Raw genomic sequence first — 27,632 nt, forward strand, 5'->3', positions numbered from 1 at the left:
TTTGGTGTCACTTCTCATTAGCGCCAAGGGTTTTTCCAGGGTGGGACCTGTGCATGGCACACCTCCAGGCATCGACGAGTGCCTGCCCGCTGCAGCTGGTCAGTGAAAGTGACACCATGCTCATTCCCTCCTCTGCTCCCAAAACGCTGCAGAATATGCCAGTCCTTAGGCTATCTCAGGTGAGAGTAGAACAAAAGGTGTCAGGGAGCCCAGCCACTCCTATCCTCTGGAGCTTTCTAGGCCTGGGCCCCAGGCCCCATATCCTACCGCCTGCTGGGGACTGGGTTGCAGATTCTCCTGGGGCTGAGGGGCAGAGTGGCCTAACCAGCTGGGCATAGGTGACATTGAGGACAATAGGTGAAGGGTGGCCTCAGGCTCATGGAGGATGATGGATGTAACAACTTGTCCTAACAGTCTCCAAGTCCAGACACCCATCACCTCCCAGTAAGGGCCAAGGTGAGGGAAGCCGCCCCGTGAAGCAAGAATCCTGGTGAGTGATCAGGAATTCCTTCTTAGGAGACTTTTGGGAACACACTCTGCCAAGGCAGGGTAAATGTTCCTAGGGGCAGAAGGAGGAACAGGATAGCCATCCGGATGTTTCCCATCTTCCCTCTCCCTTTTATTCTAACTGCTACTGACCTTGTGACCGCTTCCTTGAGAGGATAGCACCTGTCATGTCCCTCTGCTCAGGCCAACCTCCCTCCTGTCTAGACTCTACACTACAGCCAGAGGGATTTTAAATATTACTCTCCTGCTCACAATCTTTCAATGACTCCCCATTGCCCTTAGGTAAAGTCCAAGCTCTTTTCCCATGAAACTCACAGCCCCTCACAACCTTCCCATTCAGGCTGGGCTCTTTAGACTGGTCATCGTGCTCCAGTTTCCAGTCATGCCAAACTACTTGTCGTTTGCCTCCCATAGGATGCTGCTCCACAAGCCTGGCCGTGCTGTCCCCTCTACCTGGAACACCTCCTTCACCTTTTCCACGTTGCCTAGTTCTGGAGGCTTATCCTTTGGGAAGCCTTCCCGGACCCACAGGGACCCCCTCCTTCGGAGTTCTACACCCTCTGGGCTTCCCTTGAATCCAGGACTCACCCTTGTGTTGAATGTGACTGTCACCCCCAATTATCCATTTCTAGAGGGCAGGGTCTGGGTCTTATCCACCTCTGTATTCTCAAAGCCCTGTCATTGGTACTTAGTAGGAGCTTAATACATGTTCAGGAACAGAACTGAGCCTGCTAAGCTCCCTTCCCCATGAAGGGATGATAGAGTTGGATACGTTGATAAGAGCTGTCCCTGGGCTGATGAAGAGGCAGCTCCCATGGGTAGCTGGTATCAGAACACTGTCCAGGGCGGCTGGGCATCCCAGCAGAGTGGCCAACCCTTTTCTGTGCCCTTCTCCTTCCAGTTCCCCTGGAACCAGGCTTCCTGGCCCACTTCTCTGGTCCCAGAGATCTAAGTATAACAGAGCCAACACCCATTCAGGCCATGCAAATGACAGCAAGGGGTGCAGGAGGCACAGGCCCCAGGGCCCCAGCAGTCACTTGTCCTTCTGGGCTCCTCTCCACAAAGAAATCAGCCTCTCTTCTGTCCCCTGAAGGCTGTTTTCAAAATCACACCCCATGCAGACAGTTTTATTTACAAGAAAATCTTGGCAGGATCTTGACTTGTTAGTAGAGTAGGGATGGGGAGGAGGGTGGTGAGAAACAAAAATAGTTGAAATGATCACACTTTCTGAAACAGAGATGAAAATTGGTGTCTGTAGCAAACTCACCTAATTAGAATCAAGTTAATTCCCTTCTCGGTGTTTAAGGGGAGCAGTCATTGCTGGATGAGATGGTCACAGATCGGATCCTGGGCACAGGGTTATGTGCTTGCTTTCTGAAGACGACTGCATTAATTGCAGCTCTCGCTAATGGAAAGGAGCCTGCTTCGTTTCCGAGAGGAAGGAAGAGGGCAAGGACTAGTGAGTGAGTGGGTGGTGGGAAGAGGAAAGGAAGCGGAGTGGAAGGGCACAGCCTTGGTGTGGGTCGGGGACTGACTGCGAGATGCCTCTTGGAGAAGCCCCTGAGCCTCTGGGGGAAGCTGGCCCCTGCTGGTCGGCCACTGGCACCATTTACAGCCAGAGCCTCTGCTTCGGGAGATGGTCTCTCTTGGGGGCGCTTTCCTGAAGGGAAACAGCATCGATTTTTTTCTTTAAAAGATCCCCTACTCCTTTTTGGCTAACTTCCTTTCTGATTGCTTTAGTTTCTTTACCGTCCCTCTCCCCAGATGGGGCACTTCCCTGGGTTTACCTTGGTCCACGTGGTCAAATGAAGCCTGGGCATGGTCACTTAGCTCTGGGTGTAGGAAGGGCAAGATTTAGGCTTTGGGACCCAGGACCCCGCAATCTGACTTCTCCCATTTCTGGGCCTCTCGAGACCTCCCAGAATCTGAGACCGCAGTGAATAGGACGTAAGGATAATGGGGCGGGGGAGAAGGGATCCCGTCCTTACAGCATCGCGCCCCTAATTCACTCCTAGTTAACCCTGACGTCGCCAACAGAGTGTCTCCATCACATATCTGCCACCTCCAAGTGATGGTTAAGCCGATGGAAGAGCCAAGCCCAGGCCCGGAGTGCAGGCCGGTGGTGACGGGGCCGGGGACGGCGCAGTCCCCATCCCCGCCCCGGGAAGCGCAGCCACTTTCTCGCCAGCCCCGCCGCAGCCCTCCCCCTCCCGGGCCGCGCCGCTCTGACCGACTGGGCCCGGGTGGCGGCGCCCGGGGTGGGGTGCGGGGCGGGGGCCGGCGTTCCCCGCGAGCAGCCCCGCCCCCGCCCGCGCACCGCCCCCGAGGACTCCGCGGGGAGGAGGAGACTCGGGCGCAGAGCGGGGGCCGCGAGAAGCGGGAAGGGAGCGCGGGGAGCGGCGGGGCCGGGGCCGGCCCAAGGGCGCCCTCGCCTCTGAGCCGGACGCGGGGGCCGGGGCGGAGGCGGAGGCCAGCCGGGCAGCGAGCGCAGAGAAGTTTGGCGGCGGAGGGGCCGGGCGTCCCGGGGTCGCGAGGAGGCGGTGGCGGCGCGGGGACCGGGGCCATGGGGGCGGGCGCGGGCTGCGGGGCGGGCGCGGAGGCGGCGCGGTGCGCACTGAGCCCCCGGAGCGGCGCGGCCGCCGCGGCGCAAAGTTAGCCCGGCGCCCCGGGACGAGCCCCGCAGCCGCCGCCGCCCCCGGACCCCGTCTCGGCCATGGGCGAGCACCCCAGTCCGGGCCCCGCGGTGGCCGCCTGCGCCGAGGCGGAGCGCATCGAGGAGCTGGAACCCGAGGCCGATGAGCAGCTGCCCGCGGCGCCGGAGGACGTGAGTGCCCCCTCCCCGCCCGGCAAACTTTCTGGGGGCGCCTGGGGGAAAAGCCGCCCCTGTCTCGCCCCACGCCGGGCAACTTGGAGGTTTCAAGGTGACGCGGGAGCGCCCCGGATTGGCCGGGTCCCCGCGGGCAGGAGGGGGCGGAGGGACCGGTTACCCCGAAACGCGCGCGCACCGCTTCCCTCGCTCTGGTTCCCGCGGCTTCCCTGCGGGACACAGCCCCGCAGCTGCGCCGCGGACCTGTCGCCGCCAGAGCCCCCTCCCCGCCGCTGGTGCAGTGCCGGGGACACGGCGTTTTCCCGCAGAGGCGGCCGCGTCACGGCAGTGACTCCCCCTCCCCTCACGCCCGCGACCTGCGGGCTCCCGGAGCTGAGGAAGGAACGGACGCCGCAGAGTCCCGGTCCCTGGCCGTGCAGGCGGGTCTGGCGACCCCTTCCTCCGCTCCCGGATTAGCTTCCCCCCCGCCCCCGGCACCCGCCTTGTCGCGACTCTGATTGAAATTCAAGCCGGCCCCCGCCTCTGACCCCGGCCGGAGCAGGGAGGGAAAGTGCTGGGAGCGGCTTTGCTCCTAGAAGGAGGCCCGTGAGTCCAAGACCGTGGCTGTGCCAGGGGACGGTCCCCTGGGCGAGAAGAGGGAGGGGTTGCCCCAGGGCTTCCCCGCCCTCTGCTGCTCTGGTCTCCATCCCTCCGGTCCTGCGGGCCGGCCCTGGGAAGCCCTGGGAACTGGAGTTTATTGGGTTAACCTCCCGGGGCTAACCTACAAATAGGGGTGAAAAACCGGGCAGACACCCTGCCCTGCCCACCCCCCTCCTCAGGGTGGGGAGATGAAAGTGAAACCAGGCTCCCAACCTACACAACCAAAGCGGGAAAGTCTGAATGGGGTTGGGGGATAATTTACCATCTTCTGTCTTTGGCGTCTGCAGTTAAATCTATCACTTCCTTCTGGCCCTAAATCCCTGGCAGAATCTGATGTAGTCACCTCTTAGACTCAGCCTTGGAAGAGAATGAGTGGGCTTCACCGCATTCGGCATTCACCCCCCACCCGCCCGCTCCCCCCCCAATAAAAACAAAAAACAAAACAAAAAAAAACTGCAGGCAAAATGTTAGTGTTTATGCAGAGGTGAGTTCTTCTGTGGGGCGAGGGTCTCTAGCCCCCAGCAGGTGAGACCCATTGCGGCAGGGGCTGATGGAATTGCACCTGGCCGTGCTCTCCCAGGCCTGGAGTAGCTGTGGACATAAGCTTTAGGCAGCAGAAATTATTAGAGGCTCTTGGACAGAGTTGGACGCCTTTATTTAGTAATTGTTGAGAATCACTTGTTCTGCCAGTTCCAGAACCAGCAACACCCACCTTGCCGCCCCCGCCCCCACCCCATCCCTTACTGTGAGTTTCCTCCCTCTGCTCAGTGTGGACTCATTGGGGAGCTCCTCCCAGACTTCCCCTGCTCTCCTGTGGCCAGTCCTTGAGCCTGGTCATGACTCTTGGGCAGTCGCTGGGAGGCTATGTCAGAAACATCCGAGGGCTACAGAGACCTTGGTGATAAGTGTGTCTTTCTTTCTCTCCTATTCCTTCTCTCCTGCATGGCCTCCCTCTCTGCCAGCACTGGAAAGTCCTGTTTGATCAGGTATGTGAGCAGTTAACCCCCCACTTCCTTCCAGCCCTCCCTGAAATCGGTCTCAGTCTCCCTGCTTGCGTGGGCTTCCCTAGCTCCGCGCTCCTGAGATGGTGACGTGGGGTGGGGGTGTGGCTTCGTGCATCTCTGGGACTGAACGACGCTGCTCTCCAGGTATCAGGAGGAAGAGATGGACTCCCCTGAGAGGATCTCCCTCCTGCCTCCTCCCACTCTGCTGCACCAGAGCCGGGTTTACACCATATATAAATTGGACGTTATATATTGAATGCCTGGGAAATCCTCCGTATGCCAGGGGATTGCAGTAGGGGGCTGGAGAGGTGGGGGAAGGGCTCGGGCTGACAATCCCTCTCCCTTTCTACCTCCACTATGGAGGGTCCGTGGCCACCACTGAGGTCAAATCTCTGCCATCCTTGGGGGGCTGACTTACAGTACGGACTCTTTTGAAGGCTGATTCAGTGTTTTGAATTGTGTCTTAGGGATGAGGGAGTGCTGGGAGGTTACAGAGGGGAAATTGTATGTGATTCTTTGTGCAATGCCTGGAGTCTAGGTGTAGGGAGTGGGGTTGGGGGTGCCAAGTATTGGCTTTTTAACCTGGAGATGGACATTTGACCTTCAGCAAGGAAATGGTTCTCCTCTTTGCTTAGCATTTGTGGTGGGTGCTGTTATGTGCTTCCTTCTCCCTCTTTGCCCCATGTTGGAGGATAGTTGAGTGCTGTGGTCCTGGGGTGAGAATGATTGTGCCATGAAGTTTGTGCAACTTTAAGAAATTGGTGTGAGTGGGCCAGAGGGAATGTGTTGGTTGGAGAAGAAGATAAAGCTGAAAAATTAGCTTGAACCAGGACTTTGTCGTAGGCAGGGGAAGCCTTAGAAAGTTTTTTTAGCAGGGTTGTTAGTGATCCAAGCCAGGCTTGGGAAAGCTCCAGTGTCTTAGGGGACAAAGGGTGAATGGCCTGCAGGGACCAGGGAAGGTAGGCAGTAGCTGCAGCACTGAATGGAGGCAAGAAGGTGACAATGAGGATGGACAGGAAGAGGGACATGGAGATGGAAGAATTGGAAGATCTTAGTAGACCATAGATGAGGGGAACCACATATCTAACTTTGAGATTCTGAACCTAGGAGGGAAAGAAAAAGTTGGAGTGGGGCGGGGTGTGGTGCCTCACACCTGTAATCCCAACACTTTGAGAGGCTAATGCAGGAGGATCACTTGAAGGTTCAAGACCAGCCTGGCCAGGTTCAAGACCAGCCTGGCCAACAAAGTAAGACCTCATCTCTACAAAAAATTAAAAAATTAGCCAGGCATGGTAGCACACTCCTGTGGGTCCAGCTACATGGGAGACTGAGGCAGGGGGATTGCTTGAGCCCAGGAAGTTGAGGCTGCAGTGAGCCGCGATCGTGCTACTGCACTCCAGCCTGAGTGACAGAGTAGGACCTGTCTCAAAACAAAAACAAAAAACAAGTTGGAGTGCGGAGAGACGTTGGCAAAAATGACAACTTTGGTTTGAGACAAGTTCAGTTAGAGGAGCCAGCTGGTTGCAGATGCTGGAGTGGGCGTGATGACACTGAATTGCAGTGGGAAAGGCCTGGGGTGAGGATTTGGGGTTATCATCCACATTAACCACGAGGCCTGGCTGTGGTTTGAAGTTCAGAGCATGCACTGGCTCCTGTCCTGACGGGTAGAGCATCTCTCCCTCTGGCTCCTAAGAGTACAGCAGCTGCTGGCCTGATGCCCCAAGGCAGGAGGGAGCCCGCTGCGCCACTGCCGCCACTACCACCAAGCTGCCAGCCCTTCACACCTCCTGCCAGATTTAGAATCAGAACCTAGAACAAAGTGTATCGTTCTTTTTTTTCTCTGTCTGTGTCTGTCTTTCTCATTTGATTTATTTCCTTTGCCAGTCCTTGTGTGTATGTGTACATTTTAAAACAAACCATTTGGGCGAAAGGAAAAGAGCTTTTAGTAGGAAGAATTTGGAACTCAAGGGAATGTGTAGCACCTGATAGTAGCTAGTGGTCTATGAAATCCAATTTTTTCCAACTGAAGGTAGGTCCTGGGTGTCACAAAGAGCATACCCCTGCTTCTGGGAGGCCTGCCCAGAATTAATTCTAGGAAAGAAATTAGGCCAGGCACAGCGGCTAATACCGGTAATCCCGGCATTTTGGGAGGCTGAAACAGGAGGATGGCCTCCCAAAAAGTGAGACCCTTTCTCAAAAAAAAAAAAAAAAAAAAGAAGCAAGCAACCCTGATAGGTCAAACTGCAGTCAAGGATGGGACATGATGCCCATCAGAGTCCCTGTAAGCACAAGTGGCTCTGGAGTTCACCTTCCAGAGATCAGTGGCATGGGAGGCTAGAACCAGTCAAGCATCTCCTCCCTCCCTTCTTGGGTCAAGCAGACACCAGTGGTCACCCAGTTTAAAACTGGGATCTGTTAGGATCTGTGTTCCAGGTGTTAGGGATGGATTAGACCAGTCCCTCTGTACTGTCTGGTTCTTCAGCATGTGGAGTAACCTTGATCTAGCATGACACCAACTGGACCCCAAGGGCTAGAAGCCATGGCGTTGGTCTTGTTGGTCCTATAAGGTCACCCTTAAACTAAATGGCCAGGATACCTGTTGTGGGAATTGGAGGTGATGAAAGCAGGTGACCCCAGTCCCATGGAAGCTTCTGTGTCCCCCTCCCTGGCATTCTGGCATTTGGCCCGCTCAAGCAGGAGTATAGCAGAGTCAATCCATGCCATACACCCTCACTCCCCCATTTCTTCCCCATGGGTCCCAGAAGTTAACAGCAGGCGGGAGACCTGAAGGTCATCAGTTCAACTCGGTATGTTCCATGTGTTCATGTCCTGTTCAAACTTCTTCTTGAGGGAATCGTCTTTTCATATTTTGGAGATCTTGATGGTTTTCCTAAATATTTAAGTAGGTTTAAAATTTACCATAAATATTAGTCTGTTGTTACAGTATAATATCATAGTAAAGATGTTTTATTTTTCTGACTGGGTGCTCACACCTGTAATCCCAACACTTTGGGAAGCCAAGGTGGGCAGATTGCTTGAGCCCAGGAGTTAAAGACCAGCCTGGGCAACAGAGCGAGACCCCGACCCCATCCCCATCCCTGTTTTTTAAAAGTTAAAAAAAAATTTTTGTGAAAGAAAAAAGTCTTATTTTCTGTGGAATCTGTTGAGCTTTTCCTTCATGATTCCTTCTGTTGCTTCAGACCTGAGATAGTTTTCATCCCTCCTCAGATCTCATAAATATGCGCTTCTATTTCCTACTGCTTTTTCTATGATTTAAAACATCATATAACCCTGTACTCCACCGGCATCTGATTCCTATCCAGCTGTGCTAGCATCACTTATTTTTTTTTTTTTTTGAGACGGAGTCTGGCTCTGTCACCCAGGCTGGAGTGCAGTGGCGGGATCTCTGCTCACCGCAAGCTCCGCCTCCCGGGTTTACGCCATTCTCCTGCCTCAGCCTCCGGAGTAGCTGGGACTACAGGCGCCCGCCACCTCGCCCGGCTAGTTTTTTGTACTTTTTAGTAGAGACGGGGTTTCACCGTGTTAGCCAGGATGGTCTCGATCTCCTGACCTCGTGATCCGCCCGTCTCGGCCTCCCAAAGTGCTGGGATTACAGGCTTGAGCCACCGCGCCTGGCCAGCATCACTTATTAAGTAAGCCTTCTTTATTATATTGTTTGAGAAATGTTATTTGGTAAATTTTTGTGTGTGGTTGGGTTTATTTTTTATTTCTGATTTATTATAAACAGGTATTTATAATTTTGCACAGGTAATGTCCCCTTTAGTTATCGCTTTATATCTGTTCCATATGTTTCTGAAAAGCTTCCCTTTTTCGGGTTATGCTTTGATAGTCTTATTCTCAGTCCCTTCCTGAATCCCAGGGAGCTTTGATCCGAGGTCAAATATTTAGTCAAAGGCCAAATAGCGAGGCAGTGACAGATATGGGACTGGAGCCCAGTTAACCCACAAAGGGCTTCTTGGGTTGGAAAAGTCATTTCCAGGTTTACCCGTAAAAATGCCTCCAAGATCTCTGAATGTTTAATGAACAAAAGGGTTTGGAGCAGAGTTCTGTTAAGTCAACAAAGCACAATTGCTTTCGAGCTCAAAAGAACAAAAGGGAAAAGGCAAAATTGAAAGTAACTTGACTGTCTTCCTTTTTCCCTTCTCACTGGGAGCCTGTATTTCCTAGACCCCCAAAAGAGACCCCAATTTTGCTAATCTCCCAGAAGGAAAGCAGACAAGTACTATCTCACCAAAATTATAAACATAAACATGTGCTACGATGAACAGAAGGCATGGGGCCACCGCTTCGGTGGGTTGCTGGAGGCAGAAACTTGGATTTAGAGTCAGATAGACCTGGGTTCAAGTCTTACTCACTTTGTGATTGGAGGTAATTACATTAGCTCTCTGAGCCTCAGTTTCCTCCTCTGTAAAATGGGGACAGTAATGTTTAACTCCAGGGTGACTATGAGAATTAAATGGAAGTGGAAATTCCCTTTGCAATATCTGATTCACAGTGGACATTCAACAAATGTATCTTCATTGAGAATCAGAATTAGATTGGAGAAGCACAAGGACCACTTCTGAGATCCGGGCCCCTGTGGGGAAGGCAGCTCCTCAACAGACACTTCTGAGCCCAGAGGATTTTTCTGCTTTCTGTCTTCCAGTGTCTCCCCTTCCCAGCCCCCTGCCCTCCAGCCTGGGGCTGTTCCCTTGGCCTAACTTCATTTGTAGTCCCCGCTTCAAGCTGGCTTAAGGGTGTTCTGATAAGACCCCTGAAGGGGTTAGCAAGGAGCTGCAGAGAAAACACCTGCCCCAGAGACAGGGTGTTGGCCACCCCCAGAACTCACAATTAGCCAACACAGCAGGGTTCCCAGAGAGGAACAAAGGCACAGGCTAAACTGGAGCCCTTGGGCTCTGCACCCCCAACTCCTTATCAGGTGGCCTCTTGACCCTTGAGGCTGTGGACTCCTCTCCACCACAGAGCCTGCTTCTCTACCTTGCTCCTGCCCCAGTGACCCCATCAGCTATACTGACATTAACCCTTTTATTCCTGACCACTCACAGAAATGCATTTGATTGCTTTGGGCAACAGGGCCGAGGGATCCCAGATTGAATGTGGCCTGGCTGCCTTCCTGACACATAATAGATACACACGTTTGAGCAAATGACAGGTCGAGCTACATCTCTGCATGCATTGTCTTGGGTTAAAATATCGTCTCTAGGAGCAGGCCATGACTGTGCAGCTACGACACTCATGGCAGCCCCTCTGCCACCGTATGGCTGCTGCCACCTCAAGGAATATAAGTTATTAGAAGGTTGATGGAGTCATCTTGTCCAGTCTGCTCATTTTGTTTTTGTTTGTTTGTTTGTTTATTTGTTTTGAGACATAGTTTCACTCTTGTTGCCCAGGCTAGAGTGTAGTACCACGATCTCGGTTTACCGCAACCTCTACCTCCCGGGTTCAAGCGATTCTCCTACCTCAACCTCCCGAGTAGCTGGGATTACACGTGCCCGTCACCACGCCTGGCTAATTTTTTGGTATTTTTAGTAGAGACGGGGTTTCACCATGTTGGCCAGGCTGGTCTCAAACTCCTGACCTCAGGTAATTCACCCGCCTTGGCCTCCCAAAGTGCTGGGATTACAGGCGTGAGCCACCGTGCCGGCCCCGTCTGCTCATTTTGCAAATGAGGAAACAGAAGTCAGTGGCCTACTGAGGTCACTTGGTGCAATAGAGCCAGAGCTGAGACTAGATCCCAACCCTGCTTTCTATCTGAACTGTGTTCCTGCCACCAGGCCATTCACTTAGTTGGTGCCTTGAGTAAGCAAAGCAGGTGGAGAGGACACACATCTAGGTCAAGTCCCAATTCTGCTCCTACTAGGTGTGTGGCAATGGGCAAGCCGAGTGACCTCTTCAGGCTTCAGTTTTCTCATCCGTAAAGTGCCAGACAAATACCTTCCCCTCCACGTTGTTGTGAAGACAGGATGCTGTGTGTATAGTGCCTGGCGCAGTATGTAGTGAGCACCTCATAAATACTATTGGGTGTTACATTTAAAGGAATTTTAAAAAGACATATAATAGAGTAGGTTTTTTTGTTTTTGTTTGTTTGTTTGTTTTGTTTTTTTGAGGCAGAGTCTTACTCTGTTGTCCAGGCTGGAGTGCAGCGGCGCAATCTTGGCTCACTGCAACCTGTCTCCCGGGTTTGAGTCATTCACCTGCCTCAGGCTCCCAAGTAGCTGGCATTACAGGCATGTGCAATCACGTCTGGCTAATTTTTGTATTTTTAATAGAGACGGGGTTTCACCATGTTGGCCAGGCTGGTCTTGAACTCCCGACCTCAAGCGATCTGCCTGCCTCAGCCTCCCAAAGTGCTGGGATTACAGGCGTGAGCCACTGCGCCTGGCCAGACGTCGGTCTTGAATCAGAGTCTTCAGAGCCCCAGTTGCGGTTCCTTCTACCATATCAGGCTGCCTGCTTTAGGGAAGAAGCTGAAAAATCACATTCCCCCTGAACTTTCCAGAGAGAAAGGAGAGAAGGTTTTGGACAAAAGCTGCCTGGGGAGTGTCGTGCATGGCAGAGGGTGAAGGGTGAGATGAGGCGTCTGGCCACCAGGTAGACAGGGCTGGCACTCCTCTGTCTGGTGTTCTGATCTGGCAGTTCCTGCTGGAGCTTTACTTAGTGGGCTGTCATGACATTGGGGCCATTGTCTTGTGCTAAAGAAACGAGTCCATGTGTGTCTTAAGCTGTGAACAACTAGAGGTAGCCCCCATCACCATTCCCCAGGCTTTTGTGAAGCAAGGTACAGGTTGAAATCAGTATATTTGAGTCAGTAAATACTCTTTGAGGGAGCAAACATTGGATGTCTAACTGCGTGCATATAAATTTGTTGTCTCATTTTGATCTCTCAGCAGCCCTGTGAGGTGTGTGGTGCTGCACCTCAAAAGAGGAAACTGGCTTGGTGCAGTAGCTCACACCTGTAATTCCACCACTTTGGGAGGTTGAGATGGGAGGATGGATTACTTGAGGCCAGGAGTTCAAGACCAGCCTGGTCAACGTAACAAAACCCGTTCTCTATTTAAAATAAAAAAGAGGAAAGTGAGGTTTGAGGGGGTAGAGTTTGCCCAAAGACAGCAGTGAGGACCTTCTGCTGCAGTCGCATATGTGTGTAAGCGTGCGCGTGTGTTCGTGTGTGTTTGCACGTGTGTGTCCCCACAAGGCTTCTGGGTGGCTCCCGAAACGGGCCAGGAGATACAGGAGCAGCTGAGCACACTTTATCCTTCCAGCCCTTTATCCTGCCTGCCATGCACCCCCTCTGCATCTTGCTCTGCTCTCTCCCTGGATCTGTCAGCTCTCTCTCCTCTGGGGGACCAGAGGGACCCTTCGGTGGCTGCCAGGAGAAGCAGCAGCAGCCAGAGGTTTAGGCTGAAGGGGAGGGATGGAGTGATGTCAGACCTCTCCCTGCTGACATTCACTCTCCACTCCCTGCCTGCAGCTCCCTTGAGACTCCTGGGCTTCATGGCCATGACTCGGCTTCAGTCCCCAGGCGGCACGCTGGGCCGGATGAGTCAGCGTGGATGTTACATCTGCTCCTCCCGGGTACCCAAGGGCCTCTGAGTCACAGCCCCCAGCAGCCCCCTCAGTGGCCTGGCAAAGGCAGGGGCTGATCTCGAATGGGGAGGGAGCTGTCTGTGTGCCTGAGAGTCCTTGTGAGGAGGTCAGAAGGAAAAGGGGCCTGCAGGAGTCCCCCAGGGGCGGGACGGAATAGGCTCAGTGGAGGAGGCAGGCCCCCACCCCATGCTGCCCCCCCCACCCATCCCCGGCTGCATGCCTTCCAGGGAAGGTGTGTGGTCGTTTCTTGCCCTCACTGCCCAGGTGTTGGGAGAGCTGGGTGGTTTTCCGGAAGCATGCCGATTGTCAAGGGCTCAGCCTGAGTTCAGGCCAGGATCCCTGCCTCTCCCTAGTCAGCCTGCCTACCCCCATCCTAGGGTTCGGCTGTTTGACTTAGGGCAAGGGGGATGCTCAGGGGGCCACTTGGGGCTTTTGGGAGAAGCCCCATTAGAGGGCTGCGCTGCCTTCCCCACCCCTCTATGGTGGCAGCTGAGGGAGCAGAAATAATACGACTGGGAATCCTGGAGGCTTCTCCAGCCATCAGGAGCCTGGCCTGGCCAGACCCCAGGGGAGTAGGGGTCACAAGGGCCCCTCATGCCTCCATCTGGGGAGGCTGGAGGACAAGAGGTATCAGAACCTGGTTTTAAGAGCTGGTCTCTCTCCTTCCCACGGAGGTTTGAGGTCTCTGAAAACCCACTCCCAGCCCCAGCTTGAAGCAGGCCGGACTGCCCGGGTCCACCCCTTCCAGACTGCCTCAGGCAGTGGGCATGTCTCTGAGTACCTCAGTTTCTGTATCTGTTAAATGGGACGAACCAGACTTACTCTAGGGTTGGCATGAGAACAAAAACAAAAACAAATTGTGAAAGTCAGTGTTTTAAAGAGTCAGGGGAAAAGGTCAGGGGAAAGTGTGAGGTGGTTTTCTCTATGGGCGAATTAGCATCCTCATTTGCAAGGAAGCAGAACTGGAAGAGAAAGCTCCTACTCCCCTAACCTCCCTGCTGACCTCGGCAGCTGCAGCCTGGACCTAATTTATGGGGCTGTAAATATCCATGAATGGGCCAGAGTTCCCTGGTGGGCTCTGGCCGTTGGGTGGGGAGAGCTCTACTGAACCATAAACCCCTGGGCAGCCTCGTTAATTCTGCTCTGCTCAGAAGCCGGGTAATGAGGCAGGGGGCCAGCAGATAAGCCATGGTAACCTTCACCACCACCCACCAGAGGGGAGAGACAGCTGCCTGCACCGGACTCCAGCCCTAGCACACGTGCCTGTGCTCATTTCCCAGGGCTCATTCTGCCTTGGTATGTGTGCAGGGGAGAAGACAATGGGGATCCGGGTGGGAACCCGCTCTAGATCCCAGGTCTCTACCTTCCTGGCCCAAGAGGTCTTTACCCCAGTGGCAGCTGGTTCCTTGGCCCCGGGTACTGCCTTTGAGGTCCTTGAGAGTACTCACATCCCTCCCTGAGGTCCAGGGCCTGTCTAGATCATGGACAGGGAGAGGGTCCTCCTGGGAGAGAGAATTCAAGCTTGGAGGCTGGAGTACGGTGCTAGGGCTGGAGTACGGTGCTAGGGCTGGAGGAGACATGTATTTGTCCTGGAAATGCAGCTGATGAAAATCACACATACATCATAGACACAAGAAGATAGAGGTATGCCCTTCTTTCTCTCATGCTTTCCTGCTGCTGGGCAGATTCTGAAGCCTTGGCCTGTCTCATGGGCTGGCCCCTAGGAGGGGAGAAGCAGTGCTGCTGTCCTGGGTGCTGAGCAGGCAAATGCCAGCTCCAGCAGGGTTTGCTCCCTGAGAGCTCAGCTCAGCAGCCCCATTAGGCCAGTCACAGACTCCTCAGCCTCTCCCGGGGCCTGGTGTCCCCAGTCAACCCTCAGGCTGGGCCTGGAGCCCACAGACTTCTAGCATTGCTGGAAGACTCCAGCAAAGCGTCAGCTACCCAGAGAGCCTGTGCTACTCATGGGGTGGAAGTGAAAGGCTCTGGTTCTGAACCAGCGGCCAAGGGGCTGGGTTCACCAAAGGGAAACATGACTGCTGTGGACTCATGCCTTGTTCCCAAAGAGTGTTCCATCGAGTGTTACTGTGAAAAAATACTACGATCAAAGGTCAAATAAGTTTGAAGAATGCTGGACTGAACAAAATCAGACAGGTTTCTCCAGCCTAAGACCTTGCAGAGTCCGCGATATGGTGCATTATGACCCTCCAAGAGGGTTTTCTACTTGTAGGAGCACAGAACCCTTATTTCAGGTACCATCAGGTACCTGGTATTCCACAGGATACACATGGGGAAACGCTTAAACATCAGCCGGGCGCGGTGGCTCACCCCTGTAATCCCAGCACTTCGGGAGGCTGAGGCAGGCAGGTCACGAGGTCAGGAGCTGGAGACCAGCCTGGCCAACATGGTGAAACCCCGTCTCTACTAAAAATACCAAAAACTAGCCAGGTGTGGTGATGGGTGCTATAGTCCCAGCTACTCAGGAGGCTGAGGCAGGAAGATTGCTTGAACCTGGGAGATGGAGATTGCAGTGAGCCAAGATCTTGGTGATCATACCACTGCACTTCAGCCTGGTGACACAGTGAGACTCCATCTCAAAAAAAATAAAAATAAAAATAAACTCGGGCTATGTTTCATTCAACTGAACAAGACGGAGAAAAACAAGGGAGGGCAAGATGGGACCAACCAGCACAGTGGAGGAATCCTGAACTGTTTCTATCTTCACCGCGAACTCACTCTCTGACCTGGACTAGTTTATTTTGTTCCTTTTGCCCTCTGCACCCGTTTCCCCATAAAACGAGTGTGATGCCTGGGCCACAGTTGATCCTTAGTGAATATGTGTTAGGTGGACCCGTAAGAGGATCGGATGAGGGTCTCTCAAACTGTCTTTAGCCACAGCACTCTAGTGATGGGGGAGAGTGCAGGCTCTCACCCCTCTGCCTGGATATGAATCCATCTGCACTGATGACCAGCCGTTCACACTTGGGCACCCCAGCTCTTGGTGCCTTGGTTTCCTCTCCTGTAAAATGGAGCTCACAGTAGTATCTACCTCTTAGGGTTGCTGTGAGGTTTATATAGGGGGGACCACTCTCAAAGTGACCAAGTTAGGACATTTGAGAGTGAAGGAGCCACTGTAAATCACACTCAAGGCCGACACGGTGGCTCACGCCGATAATCCCAGCACTTTAGGAGGCCAAAGTGGGAGAATTGCTTGAGGCCAGGAGTTCAAGACCAGCTTGGGCAACATAGCAAGACCCTGTCTCTACAAAAAATAAAAAAAAATTAAAAATTAGCCAGGTATGATAGCACATACCTGTGGTCCCAGCTACTCAGGAAGCCAATGCAGGAAGATTGCTTGAGCCCAAGAATTCAAGGTTGTGATGCGCTAGTCACACCACTGCACCCCAGCCTGGGCAACAGAGCAAGATCCTGTTGTTTGTTAAACAAGAACAATAATAATTATTATGCTTGGACAACAAGTATATGCCAGGACTGTCACAGAAAAACCAGGATGTGTGGTGGCCTGAGGTTTCAGTCAAGGGGTGCCTGATACACAGCAAACTTTCCACACATAATCAGCCCTTATCATGTTGCTGTTCACCGGGATAGTATGCAGAAGGTCAGCACATAAACTAGCTCTGAATGGAGCAGCCCTGCCTGAGGAGAGCTGGGGGCTGCTCCTCAGTCCCCTCCCCAGCACCTCTGGGCTTTGGAGGCCCCATAGCGCCTAGAACTCTGCAGCGCAGTTTGAAAACCACTGAGTTTCCCTCCTGCTTTCCTGTACCGTGATTTCTGATTCCCTGACGTGCTGTCCCTCTCCCCAGTGTTACCAGGCCCCTCCAACAGCACAGACCCAAATGACCCCAGCCCTTCCTCACTCCCGTGTGGAATTGCCTGCTCCGATCCCGAATGTCCCGTAGCCCCTTGACTGTGCAAAGACTCCGAATAGAAGATTGGCTGCCCTCGTGGGCTGCATGGGTTGTGGATTTCTCCTTTTCTACCCCCCATTTTCATATGGCACACTTATGTGCATGGGGTGGCTGGCCCTTACATCTCCCTGAGATGAGTTTCTGCTTGATTGATGGAGAAACTGAGGCAGGGTGGTTGAATGAACTACCCAAGGTGGCACAACAGCTGCGAGTGGAGCCTTCTGGAACTCTCTTCCTCCCCTTGCCCCAGAGTAGGGAAGGAGCCCCAGATGGCAACAATATAAAGAGAGAATCTGGTGGGTCAGCTCCCCCACCTAGGTGGACTGAGCACCCCAGGAAGGAGTCCAGCATGGAGGATAGGAGATGGCAGACTGTGTGGGAGGACTCAGGCTGGGGCGAGCTGTGACCTGGAGGATTAGGGTCGGACGCTGGGTGCTGGTGTGATTAAAGGCTGAGGCAGGTGGGCGGGCCAGCTCCTCAGTACGTCTGTATCATCCGCTCAGGCTGAATGTGGACTTGGCTGCCCCTCCCTCCATGGCGCTGACCCCTATTCAGGAGGCAGCTTCCAGGACGCTCCCAGGCTCCTGGCTCTCTGCTGGGCCCCTGTGGCCCATTCGCAGCCCACATTCTAATGGCTGCCCCGACCAGCCCCAGAGCAGCCCTGGTCAGGCCGCCTCAATCCCACCCAGCCCAGACCCCATCAGAAACACCTCACTACCAAAGTGGGTGAAGCCGGGGCACGGCGCCTGGGGGAGGGGAGCTTCAGGACCAGCGCCACGGTATTAACAAGGAAACTGCATTAAAAGGGCTTGTTTTCCCGAAAGCTCCAAACCACAGTTTGGGTCTGCCTAATGATCCCATCCCCCTTAAGCAGGCTGTGAAGGAGGCGAAGGGTAGGATATGTGCCCAGAGAGGGCCGGCCACACCTCCATCACAGCAGGATGCTCCCAGCTTTGCCGCAAGGGAAGCTGGTCTGGCCTTCAAGCCCAGGCCCTGTTGAGCTACTGCCCTGCGAGAGGAAGGTAGCCCACTTTGTAGATGAGGTAGTTGTGGCTCGGGAGTTTACTGTAAATTACACAAACCCTGGTTAGTGGCGGACACAAGCATGAGGTTTGCCATATTCCTTGCTACCCCTGAGTGAAGGGTGCAGCCTCTGTTAGAAGCTCCCAGCTTCCTTCTGGGGCAATGGAATGCACCTCTCTCCTGCTTTCTGGGCACTCATGCTCTCCCTGGCTCTCTCTCTCTGTCTCTTTGTCCCTTTGCCTCCCTTTCTCTCTCCCCCACGCCCCACACGCATTGTCAGCACCTGCCCTTGCTCTCATCTTCCTGGGGCTGGGGGTGGAGGTCAAAAGGTGTCCTGTGCATTCACAGAGCCCAGGCAGCCGGCCCCATTGCTGCCTCTCCCTCCCCCTCCCCCAGCTGTCTTCTGGGCATCCCCAAGGCCTCATTATTAGGGTAGCGGTGACCCCCGCATTGTCTGGCCTGTCTGGCCCTGCCATGAAAGGTAGAGTTTTGGCAGAGAACCGAGGCTCGGCCTGATTCCAGCTTGTTCTCTGCTGTCTGGAGCCTGTTACTATGCTCGGGGCAGGGCAGGCAGGCCCTGGTTGGGGGTGGGGGCTTGAGGAGCCACAGGGCAGCCATGTCACTAGGACAACAGCAGGGAGCCCTGGAGGGGGAGGTTGAGGGAGAGAGCAGGTGGTTCTTTGTCTGGAGCCTGATCCCAGCACCCCCACCGCACCCCCACCCCACGGCCCTCCCCAGCCTGGGAGGCAGCCCCTGGAAGGGGATTGGTGCCTGCTCCCAGGGCACTGCAAAGCCGCTGGGCTCCCTCCCCCAGGCTGAGGCAGGAGAGACTGCACAAGCTGTGCTGAAGACCAGTGGCCCCCTTGCACCCCCCACTGGGGGGCTTCCCAGGACTCCACCTGCTCCTTCTCAGCCCGCAACCCCCCCATCTGCCCACCCAGCACAGGAGGGCCAGGCTAGTGAAACCCTGTGATGGAGCAGGGATTGGCACAGGTGGCTTGTAGAGATGGGAGGGGTCCCAGGCACCAAGGAAACAGACCCTCCCTGGCTGCGGTTGCCACATTTCCTCTTCAGGCTCCATTTTCTTAGCTGAGCAATGAAGGAGGTTGGAGCTGTTGCTGTCTGGGGCTCTTTCCTGATTTAAAAATCTCTGTCTATGGGGCTGGGCGCCGTGGCTCACGCCTGTAATCCCAGCACACTGGGAGGCTGAGGTGGGTGGATCACGAGGTCAGGAGTTCAAGACTAGCCTGGCCAAGATGGTGAAACCGCGTCTCTACTAAAAATACAAAAATTAGCCGGGCGTGGTGGCAGGTGCCTATAGTCCCAGCTACTCAGGAGGCTGAGGCAGAGAACTGCTTGAACCTGGAAGGCGGAGGTTGCAGTGAGCCGAGATCAAGCCACCGCATTCCAGTCTGGGTGACAAAGCAAGATTCCATCTAAAAAAAAAAAAAAAAAAAAAAATCTCTGCCTGCTGTAGGGCTGTGAGACTCCTGCAGCCCCTTCCTCTCCTGGGCCCCGCACTCACCTCTTTGATACTTAAATTTTGTTCCTGGGCATCAGAGCAGTCTCTGGAGCTGGAGGTCAGAGGTACCTGGCCATGGCTTAGAGGAATCGTGCTTGGCTGGCTGGAGGTGGAATCCAGGCTCTGCCGCTTGCTGGGCAAATCACTTCACGTCTCCGTGATAACTTTTCTGTGCCTCTATTTCCTCATCTGTAATACGGGGACATGGATAGGATCTGCTACATAAGGTTGTGTAGGGTTCAAAGACATTATATGCATAAGGTGCTTAGAACAGTACTTGGCTCCATGAAAACAGTCAGCAAATATTAGGTGTTTTTATTCTTCAAGATCTTTACTAAGCAACGAGTAGGTGAGTTTCCTGAAATACTTGATGTTGTGAACCAAACAGATGTCATTCGTGAAACCTGGCATTTTGGCTTGAAGGTGGGAGATACAGATTTTAAAATATGCCTCAGGACCAGGCGTGGTAGCTCATGCCTGTAATCCCAGTACTTTGGGAGGCTGAGGCAGGAGAATCGCTTAAGCCCAGGAGTTCGAGACCAGCCTGAGCAACATAGTGAGAGCCCATCACTACAAAAAATTTAAATATTAGCTGGTTGTGGTGGCACACAACTGTGGTCCCAGCTACTTGAGAGGCTGAGGTGGGAGGATTGCTTGAGCCCAGGAGGTTGAGGCTTCGGTGAGCTAGGATGGCACCACTTCACCCCAGCCTGGGTGACAAAGCGAGATCCTGTCTAAAACAAAACAAAAAGCAGTAGACCTCATTGGAGATGTCCTTTCTTGTTGAATTCGGTGGAGAATTGAAATAGCCCATGACTGGGATTCCAGACTGTTGCTCTTTGATTGTCTCAGAAGTGCTACACGCAGAATCCACTTTCCTGAAATAGCCTTCATTGACCATCTAGAAAACGCGAAAACGTGGGTTTGGTATTCCGGGCTCCCTCATCATGCACACACATACACCCTCAATATCTGTTTGCCTTTTAAACAACTCACAGCTACGTCTCCAGGATGCACCTTGTGAACAGGAAAACTGGCGCCCAGGAGATGCTTGGTGTAAAAAGTGTTGCTGTGGGCATTGGGTGGGTTCCGTGAGGGAAGGGACAAAAATGATAAGGTCTTCTCTGGGAGAGGTGACTAAGATCCTGTCTTTTCTTCTTCTTCTTTTTTTTTTTTTTTTTTTTTTTTGAGATGGAGCCTTGCTCTGTCACCCAGGCTGGAGTGCAGTGGCGCGATCTCAGCTCACTACAAGCTCCGCCTCCCGGGTTCATGCCATTCTCCTGCCTCAGCCTCCCGAGTAGCTGGGACTACAGGCACCTGCTACCTCGCCCAGCTAATTTTTTGTATTTTTAGTAGAGATGGGGTTTCACTGTGTTAGCCAGGATGGTCTCAATCTCCTGACCTCGTGATCTGCCCGCCTCGGCCTCCCAAGGTGCTGGGATTACAGGTGTGAGCCACCGCGCCCGGCCTGATCCTGCCTTTTCTAACTGAACCAATGAGGCTTTTCATGGAAAATCAGTGCCTGTCTGTTCATCTGAACACCCACTATTTATTCATCCAACAAATCTTGATTGAGTGCTGATAATGCCAGGCTCTGTGCTAAGCCTTGGGGATAAGTTGTGATACCCATCTGCGAGGTGCACAGTCCAAGGAGGAGGCAAAAGCAGACAGACACTAGTGTGGGCTGGAGGCCCAGAGGTCTGGACAGAGCAGAGGGCACAGTAAGAAGAGGCCATGCCTGAGGGGAGCCTTCCAAGAGAAGGGCACATCTGAGTAGTCAGGAAGGGTGAGTCGGAGTCTTCCAGGGAGACGGAGGAAGAAAGGGAATCCCAGGCAGATTCATGTGCAAAGCTGCAAACGATGAAAGAGCATGGTGTAAAACACAGATGCACACTCATGTGCGTGCACAAACACCCCCCAAAACAAAAACCACAGAGCAGAGTGTCCCTGGGGAGCCCCGCCAATCCTCCCTGCCTGGGTGTGTGGGAGGGGCTGTGGGAGGGTGGCCAGGGGCGGAAGGACTTGCAAGGCGGTGCTTCTTGCTCCCCAGGGCCCTCTGGCATCCCCCCTGGAGTCCCTCTGGCCCAGTCCCCTTTCCCTTTGCCAGTCACAGCTGAAACGTCCTTCTCCTGCTGTCCTCTCCCCTGTTCCAGGCCCCAGAAGTTTCTCATCTTCCTTCACCCATTGCCTTTTCATTTGTACTTCCCTCTCCATGGTGAGAGGAGGCAGTTTAACCTCTTTGAGCCTCAGTTTCCTTATCCACATGAGATGGCTGGATTGGGTGATCCTGAAGGTCTGCAGGTCCTCTAGGACTTTAAGTGATTGTCATTCCTATTTAGATGTTTCCCAGGGAGGTCCTTGGAAACCTCCCAGACACTGACTGAGACTCTTTGCCAGGGGCTGGGGACTAAAGCCAGTGAATAGTAGTGGAGATCGGGGCACCCACATCAGTGTGAAGAGGAGGTGGTGCCCTGCTGACCCCGCTGCTGTCTGCTTTTCCCTCAGTTTGACCCTGGGAACACAGGCTATATCAGCACAGGCAAGTTCCGGAGTCTTCTGGAGAGCCACAGCTCCAAGCTGGACCCTCACAAAAGGGAGGTACTCCTGGCCCTTGCCGACAGCCACGCGGATGGGCAGATCTGCTACCATGATTTTATCAGCCTAGTGAGTGCTTTGGGGCCCTGGGTGCTGGGAGGGACCTGTTTGAGGGTTGTGGCTTCCACACATTTAAAGGATTTAGGCAATTCAAAGGATCTGCTGGCCAGCAGCATTGAAAAAGTCCAGGCTTCTGCAGGTGAAAGTGTACCACCAAGGACTCATCTTCTCTCTGTCTCTAGGCTCAGCCCTCTGCCTTGTCAGCCCATCCTCAAGGCAATTTCACACCCTCCCATTATGGCAGCAGCTGTTCCAGCCCTCATACCCTCAGGCTGCACCTTGCAGAAGAGGGGAGGGAGGGAGGGAGAAAAGGAGGGAGGGAGCGGGGGAGAGAGAGAGAGACAGAGAGAGACAGAAGAGGAGGGGAGGGGAGAGAGAGGAGAGAGAGAGGAGAGAGAGAGAGATCCTTCTTGGGGTAGCTCTTGCACAAGGCCTGGTATATTCTCCCTCTCATTGGCCTAGATTGGGTCAGTAGGATGGGTAGATTGAGTTAAACCAATCATAGCCCCACCCCTGGAGCTGCGAGTGGGGTCAGTTCCACCAAAATGAAGGACTGGGAGTAGGTAGAGTATTAGTGGCAGGAGAAGGGGCTGGGGAGTGGGGGCCAGGAGCGTCAGTGCAGCACGTGGTAGAGCCAGAGCTCAGCAGATCTGCTCAGCAGATGCCCTGGGCTGCCAAAGAGGCTGGAGAAGAGAGGCCCATGAATCCTGCCCAGCGGCCCGTATCTCAGAGCAGAGACTTCCCCTCACTGAGGGTTAATGCTGTGCTGTTTCAGGGGCTGCTGTGGACTGGGGTTCAGTGGGGTTAAGCAGGCAGTATTTTACCCACCATGGGATGCAGGTGACATCAGTAAAAAAGTGGCATGAACAAGCAGGTTGAAAATAAGACCCACAGTTTTTGCTGGGTTTCCCTACTGGTGAGATGGAGCTGGTCACCTCTCTTCGTGTCACCCATGGAGGGAGTGAGAGTGAAATAACTTGGGTGAAGCGCCCCAGGCTCCTAGAATTCAAAGGCACCAGTGATGGGGGAGCTGCCACCACTGGAGCCTGTCATTGTGCCACATGAGTGCTCTGATGTGGATGCCCAGGAAGAGGAGATGTTTCAACAACCTCTTGGCTGAGGGCCAGCCTTGGTCCAAGGGTTGGCGTGATTGCGGGGAGCTGCTATGGGGCATTTAGGAGTGGAGGAATCGACTGCTGTTCAGAGTGGACCCAGATAGCAGACCTTGTGGAGGGCAAGGGACAGAGCTGAGCTGAGCACGGGAGGGGGCAGTCAGGATTCACAGGATAGGCAGTGGGGGTGAGTCCTGTGACTTGGAACCCGGCAGTGCAACCAAAGACCAGGCCAAAGGTTTGAGCCTGCCCAGGCTCATCCACAGCCCCAGCCCTAGCACCTGTGTGTTTGTTGCAAGGTACCCTGCTTGGTCATAGGGCAGAGTCGGGCACGCGGGGCCAGGAGTGGCTTCTCTCCAGCCAGGGGTCAATGGAGCCTCTGTGTCAGCTCAGGACAGCCAGTTACTTGTTACTGCTGGGATTTCTGGGATTTCTCTGTTCAAATTCTGCACTGGATCCGTAGGAGCAGGGCTGCCCTGGAGAGCAGACAAAGAAGGGACTCACCAGAGGGGAAGCTCTGAGTAGAGCAGAGAGCTGAGGACCTGGAGTCTGGCAAACCTGGGTCCTGGTCTAGCTCTGCCTTTGCCACTCACTGGGAAAGAGCCTCTGAGCCTGGCTTTTCTCATTTGTAAAATGAAGCCAAAGGATCCCCTCTTCAGGGTTGCTGCAAGGATCAAATAAAAGTATTTGAATGTTTTTGATGTCTCTTAATGTTCTTCCACCAGGTAAACTCCTCTGCATCCTTTGTGAGCCTTTACCTGCCCAATCCAGGCAGAGTGAGTCAACCTTTTTCAGAGCCCCCACAGTGCCTTGCCCAGGCCTCTCTCGTAGTACAGACCGCCACACTGCATTACAGCTGAGCAGCCTGGGTAGTCATGTGTGAGTGTGCAGGTTGTATACTGTACAAGGGTGCCTAGCTGAGAGATGATGGAGACTGAAATCTGGCCTGGACTTTGCTTCCCAAGGCTTGGCATGGGTGCACCCATCCAGAAGAAGAGGCTCCTTTATCTAATTGGCACAACAGGTCCGTATGGGCTATCGTGGACTGTGGAGTCAGGCAGATCTGGATTTGAGTCCTGACTCTGTGGTTTATTAAGTGTGAGTACCTGGGGAAACTACTCACCCTCTCCAAGCTTCAGTACCCGTATTTGTAACGTCAAAATAATACGGGGCGCCAAATAACTACGATGGCACCCTCTTTTGCTGTTTTTACACTTCTGTCTCCCCTTGTAAGTTCCATGAGGCCCGAGCCCATGGTCACAACTGTGCCCAGCACAGCACTGGCCACGTGAGGGACACAGGTGGATGGTGAGTGTGTAATCCTGCTAAGCCAGCTCTCACCATGGGTCTTCAGGGCCCCTGGGCCGTGTGTGTGTGTGAGAGTGTGTGTGTGTGTGTATGTGTGTGTGAGAGAGAGTGTGTGTGTGTGTGAGAGTGTGTGTGTATGTGTGTGTGTGAGTGCGTGTGTGTGTATGTGTGTGTGAGAGAGAGTGTGTGTGTGTGTGTATGTGTGTGTGAGAGAGAGTGTGTGTGTGTATGTGTGTGTGAGAGAGAGAGAGTGTGTGTGTGTGTGTGTGTGTGTGCTGTGCGTATGCCCCTGTGCAGGTACATCCTCAGGGACTGGGAGAGAGACAGGTAAGAGTGGCCACAAAATAATCTGACAACGTGATCCTGTCTTGGGCTCACAATGTGCACGAGGACCCTAACCCTGGCCCACATTTACAGAGCTTCTGGGCCATTGAGAAGAACTAGATCTAAGCTTTGTATGCATGGAGAGGATGTGAACAGAGAATGGTTAGAAAAGGTTCATCTGGGACGACCTGCTGGAGGGGGCAAAGTTTAAGCTAGATTTTAACTGTGAGACACAACAGAGCTCAGGAATATGAGGTGGGGGGACCCTACAGATGGAAGTCCACACCGCCTGGTGTGGTCTGAACCTAGATCCTCCCCAGCCACCTGCCCTCTGACAAGGCCTACAACCCCTGTGCTATGGTCTGGCCTGGTTCACCTCACCAGCCCACTGGGCTCCTGCCTTCGGGTTTAGCCTGATGTCTACTGCTGGGCCCAGAGTCCCAGGAATACGTTGATAATCCCCACACGAGTAAACATGGGGACAGCTGAGGTGTGGGGTTGGGAGAGCCATACCTCTAGGATTTCTCCCCATGAGAAGGATCTAGAGTTGGCCATGGAAGGCAGGTGGGAGGTAATGGAGGCCTCGGGAGGCCAGGAGTCAGCAAGGCCACCTCTGGTCTCGGAGTCAGGCTGACCACTGGGTGAGGCTGCCAGAGCTCTACCCAGTATGTGTCAGGGAAGCTTCAGGCCGCTGAGGATAGAGCCGGTCTCCAGGTGGAGCTCTGCAGCCAGTCCTTGGGCTTGCTAGGCATTGCAGGTCTTGTGAAGGCCCTCGGGAGTGGTGACCTTCCCCAGGCACAGCTTGGGTTTTGGCTCTGGGAGCCTCTCTGCAAACCAAGGGCTGCCTGCCTCTTCCCAAGCTAGTGTGTCTGAGGGTGCTACCTCCTGCTCATCCTTTGATTCTCACTCAGACTTCACCTCCTCCAGGAAGCCTTCCTTGTCCTCTGACCTCCCTTAGGAATGGATTGGTCTCCCTCTTGTGTGCTCCCACAGCAGCCATCTGAACTGTGATTGCTGGTTACTAATCTGTCCTGAGCGCCACCGTATCCCTCCCTGTGCCTGGTAATAAGCCTGACACTTAGGAGTTGCTCAGTAAATTGTGATGGACGGATGATGAATGAGTGGATGACGGAAGGTATAGTGAACACAAATATGGGCTCTGGAAGCTTACTGGGTGTGAACTTGATGGATTCCTAAAGCTCTCTGTGTCTCAGTTTCCTAATCCAGTAGAATGGGGATGTTAATAGTCCTTATCTAACAGGAAGACTGGTGATCATCAAATGAGCCAAAAAACATGAAGGGCTGAGAATAACCCCAACACCTAACAAGACCTTGGTGAATGTTGCTTCTTATTAACTATTATAGGAGAAAGGGAAATGCGGGATCAGGCCTGGTGCAAGGAACATGCTGGCTGGAAAGTGGGTGGGGGGCTCCGCTGGGCCCCAGCTCTGACCCTCTCCCAATTCCATTTCCTGCACAGATGAGCAACAAGCGTTCCAACAGCTTCCGCCAGGCCATCCTACAGGGCAACCGCAGGCTAAGCAGCAAGGCTCTGCTGGAGGAGAAGGGGCTGAGCCTGTCGAAACGACTCATCCGCCACGTGGCCTATGAGACCCTGCCCCGGGAAATTGACCGCAAGTGGTACTATGACAGCTACACCTGCTGCCCCCCACCCTGGTTCATGATCACAGTCACGCTGCTGGAGGCAAGAACGAGGGTGGGGAGGGGGTCGCTCTGCCTTGGGGAGTGGTGGGTATGGGGAGAGGAGCCAAGAGGATGACACAGATCATGAGGGAAGAGGGACATTTCTTTTCCATTGAAGGGCGATGGTTGAGGATCAAATAATAGTTGTATTGCAAGTCAGACTCTGTTGCAGTGGATACCAGTGTTGTAACCCTGGACTGCAAAGATATTCTAAAGATTATTACTTCCAACAATATTGACTGCAGCCAAATCCCCATAGGACCACTGCCCCCCACCCACCCCAAAACAACAGCAGCAAAAACGATGTCATAAGTTCATTGACTTGGGAGATCTAGCCAGGCTAACTCATTAAAGCCAGTTTATTTAGTTCCTCCCCAGGTGGGTAATGTGGACCAGTCATTTGCTCCATTTTCCCGCCTGAAAATCAGAAATAACCAGACCTGCACTCCCTCTCCCAGGACACCTTTATTATAGTGAGAGAATGGCTATGGTGCTTTCTGAACACAAAAGCATCATACAAACACATCTGGGAGGGAGTGTGAACAGGTAAATATGGGCTTAACATTTTTAAAGAACATTCTTCCCTTAGGGAATCCTCTGTACCTATTGTTATGCTAAATTCTATTGCTTATGCAACAGAATCCAAAGGTACCCCTCGCTGTGTTGGTGCCCATGTGTGATAAAACTCAATTCTTTTGACTTCTCCGCTCAAGAACCTGTGTAGCCCACCCCAGCTCCAGCTCCCGAACGGATGCTTGGCTTCACTCTGGGATTTGATGATCTCCGCTGTTTCTCTTCCAAAGCCACGGGCCTAATTACCGCCTCTGCATATGTTCTTGTAAAGTTCCTGCCTAATCAAACGGCAGGATCGTTAAGCTTCACGGCATCCTTCTTCTTTTTTTCTAAGTCAGAATATCTGGTGTGCAGGCCAGCGTTCCCCTGTTTGTTGTTATGGCTTCATCCAAGTACATGTTGAAGTTGCAATTTTTCTGAGATATTCTTGGACTTGTTCTTCAAGTGCTTACTGTGTTGGTCTATTTATTAACTTCTATTTGAGGCCCAATAATAACAAGATGCCTTGGAAGCAGGATTTGCTGCCAGGCCACCCTCATGGTGTTAGGTGGACAGAACAGCTCCTCAGAGAGCCCAGGAGAATACAGCTACCAGGGGACCAAGCCATTCCCAGGCTGAGCGCAGAAGGTTTTAACTCGACACTAATTATAGCTTCCTTCTCTAAGTGTGTGCCGGGCAAGGGGCTGGCTCTTTGTGTATAGTTTATCACTTTTAAACCTCATGGCCACTCTGGAAGTCTGGGTATTGGTACCCATTTCCAGATAAAGAAACTGAGGACCAGAGAATTCAGTTTGCCCAGGTTGATCAAGAGGAGTGATTTTGTGTCCAGATTGTTTCGTATGAACCTCAGCTATGTAAACCCAAACCGCCAATCTAGAAGAAACTGGGAAGTGCTCAAAT

At 53.4% G+C, this 27,632-nt stretch overlaps 1 protein-coding gene across 4 annotated transcripts in view; it reads left to right on the forward strand.

Annotated features, from left to right (window-relative positions):
• Positions 1-2,862: 2,862 nt before the first annotated feature.
• The window catches only part of RHBDL3 (rhomboid like 3), a 59,956-nt gene continuing 35,186 nt past the window's right edge, over positions 2,863-27,632 (forward strand). Inside the window, exons 1-4 of one of the 4 annotated variants that reach the window (XM_008010980.3) lie at positions 2,863-3,331; positions 4,936-4,959; positions 21,562-21,720; positions 25,936-26,160. In XM_008010980.3, the coding sequence (XP_008009171.3) occupies positions 3,221-3,331; positions 4,936-4,959; positions 21,562-21,720; positions 25,936-26,160 (519 nt within the window). In that variant the 5' untranslated portion in view covers positions 2,863-3,220. Of the gene's footprint in view, positions 3,332-4,935; positions 4,960-21,561; positions 21,721-23,715; positions 25,518-25,935; positions 26,161-27,632 lie in introns of those variants that run through there. The other 3 variants (XM_008010981.3, XM_008010984.3, XM_073004841.1) reach the window with 3 other exon arrangements.

Source organism: Chlorocebus sabaeus, chromosome 16, assembly GCF_047675955.1.
Source record: "Chlorocebus sabaeus isolate Y175 chromosome 16, mChlSab1.0.hap1, whole genome shotgun sequence".
Classification (NCBI taxonomy): Eukaryota; Metazoa; Chordata; class Mammalia; order Primates; family Cercopithecidae; genus Chlorocebus; species Chlorocebus sabaeus.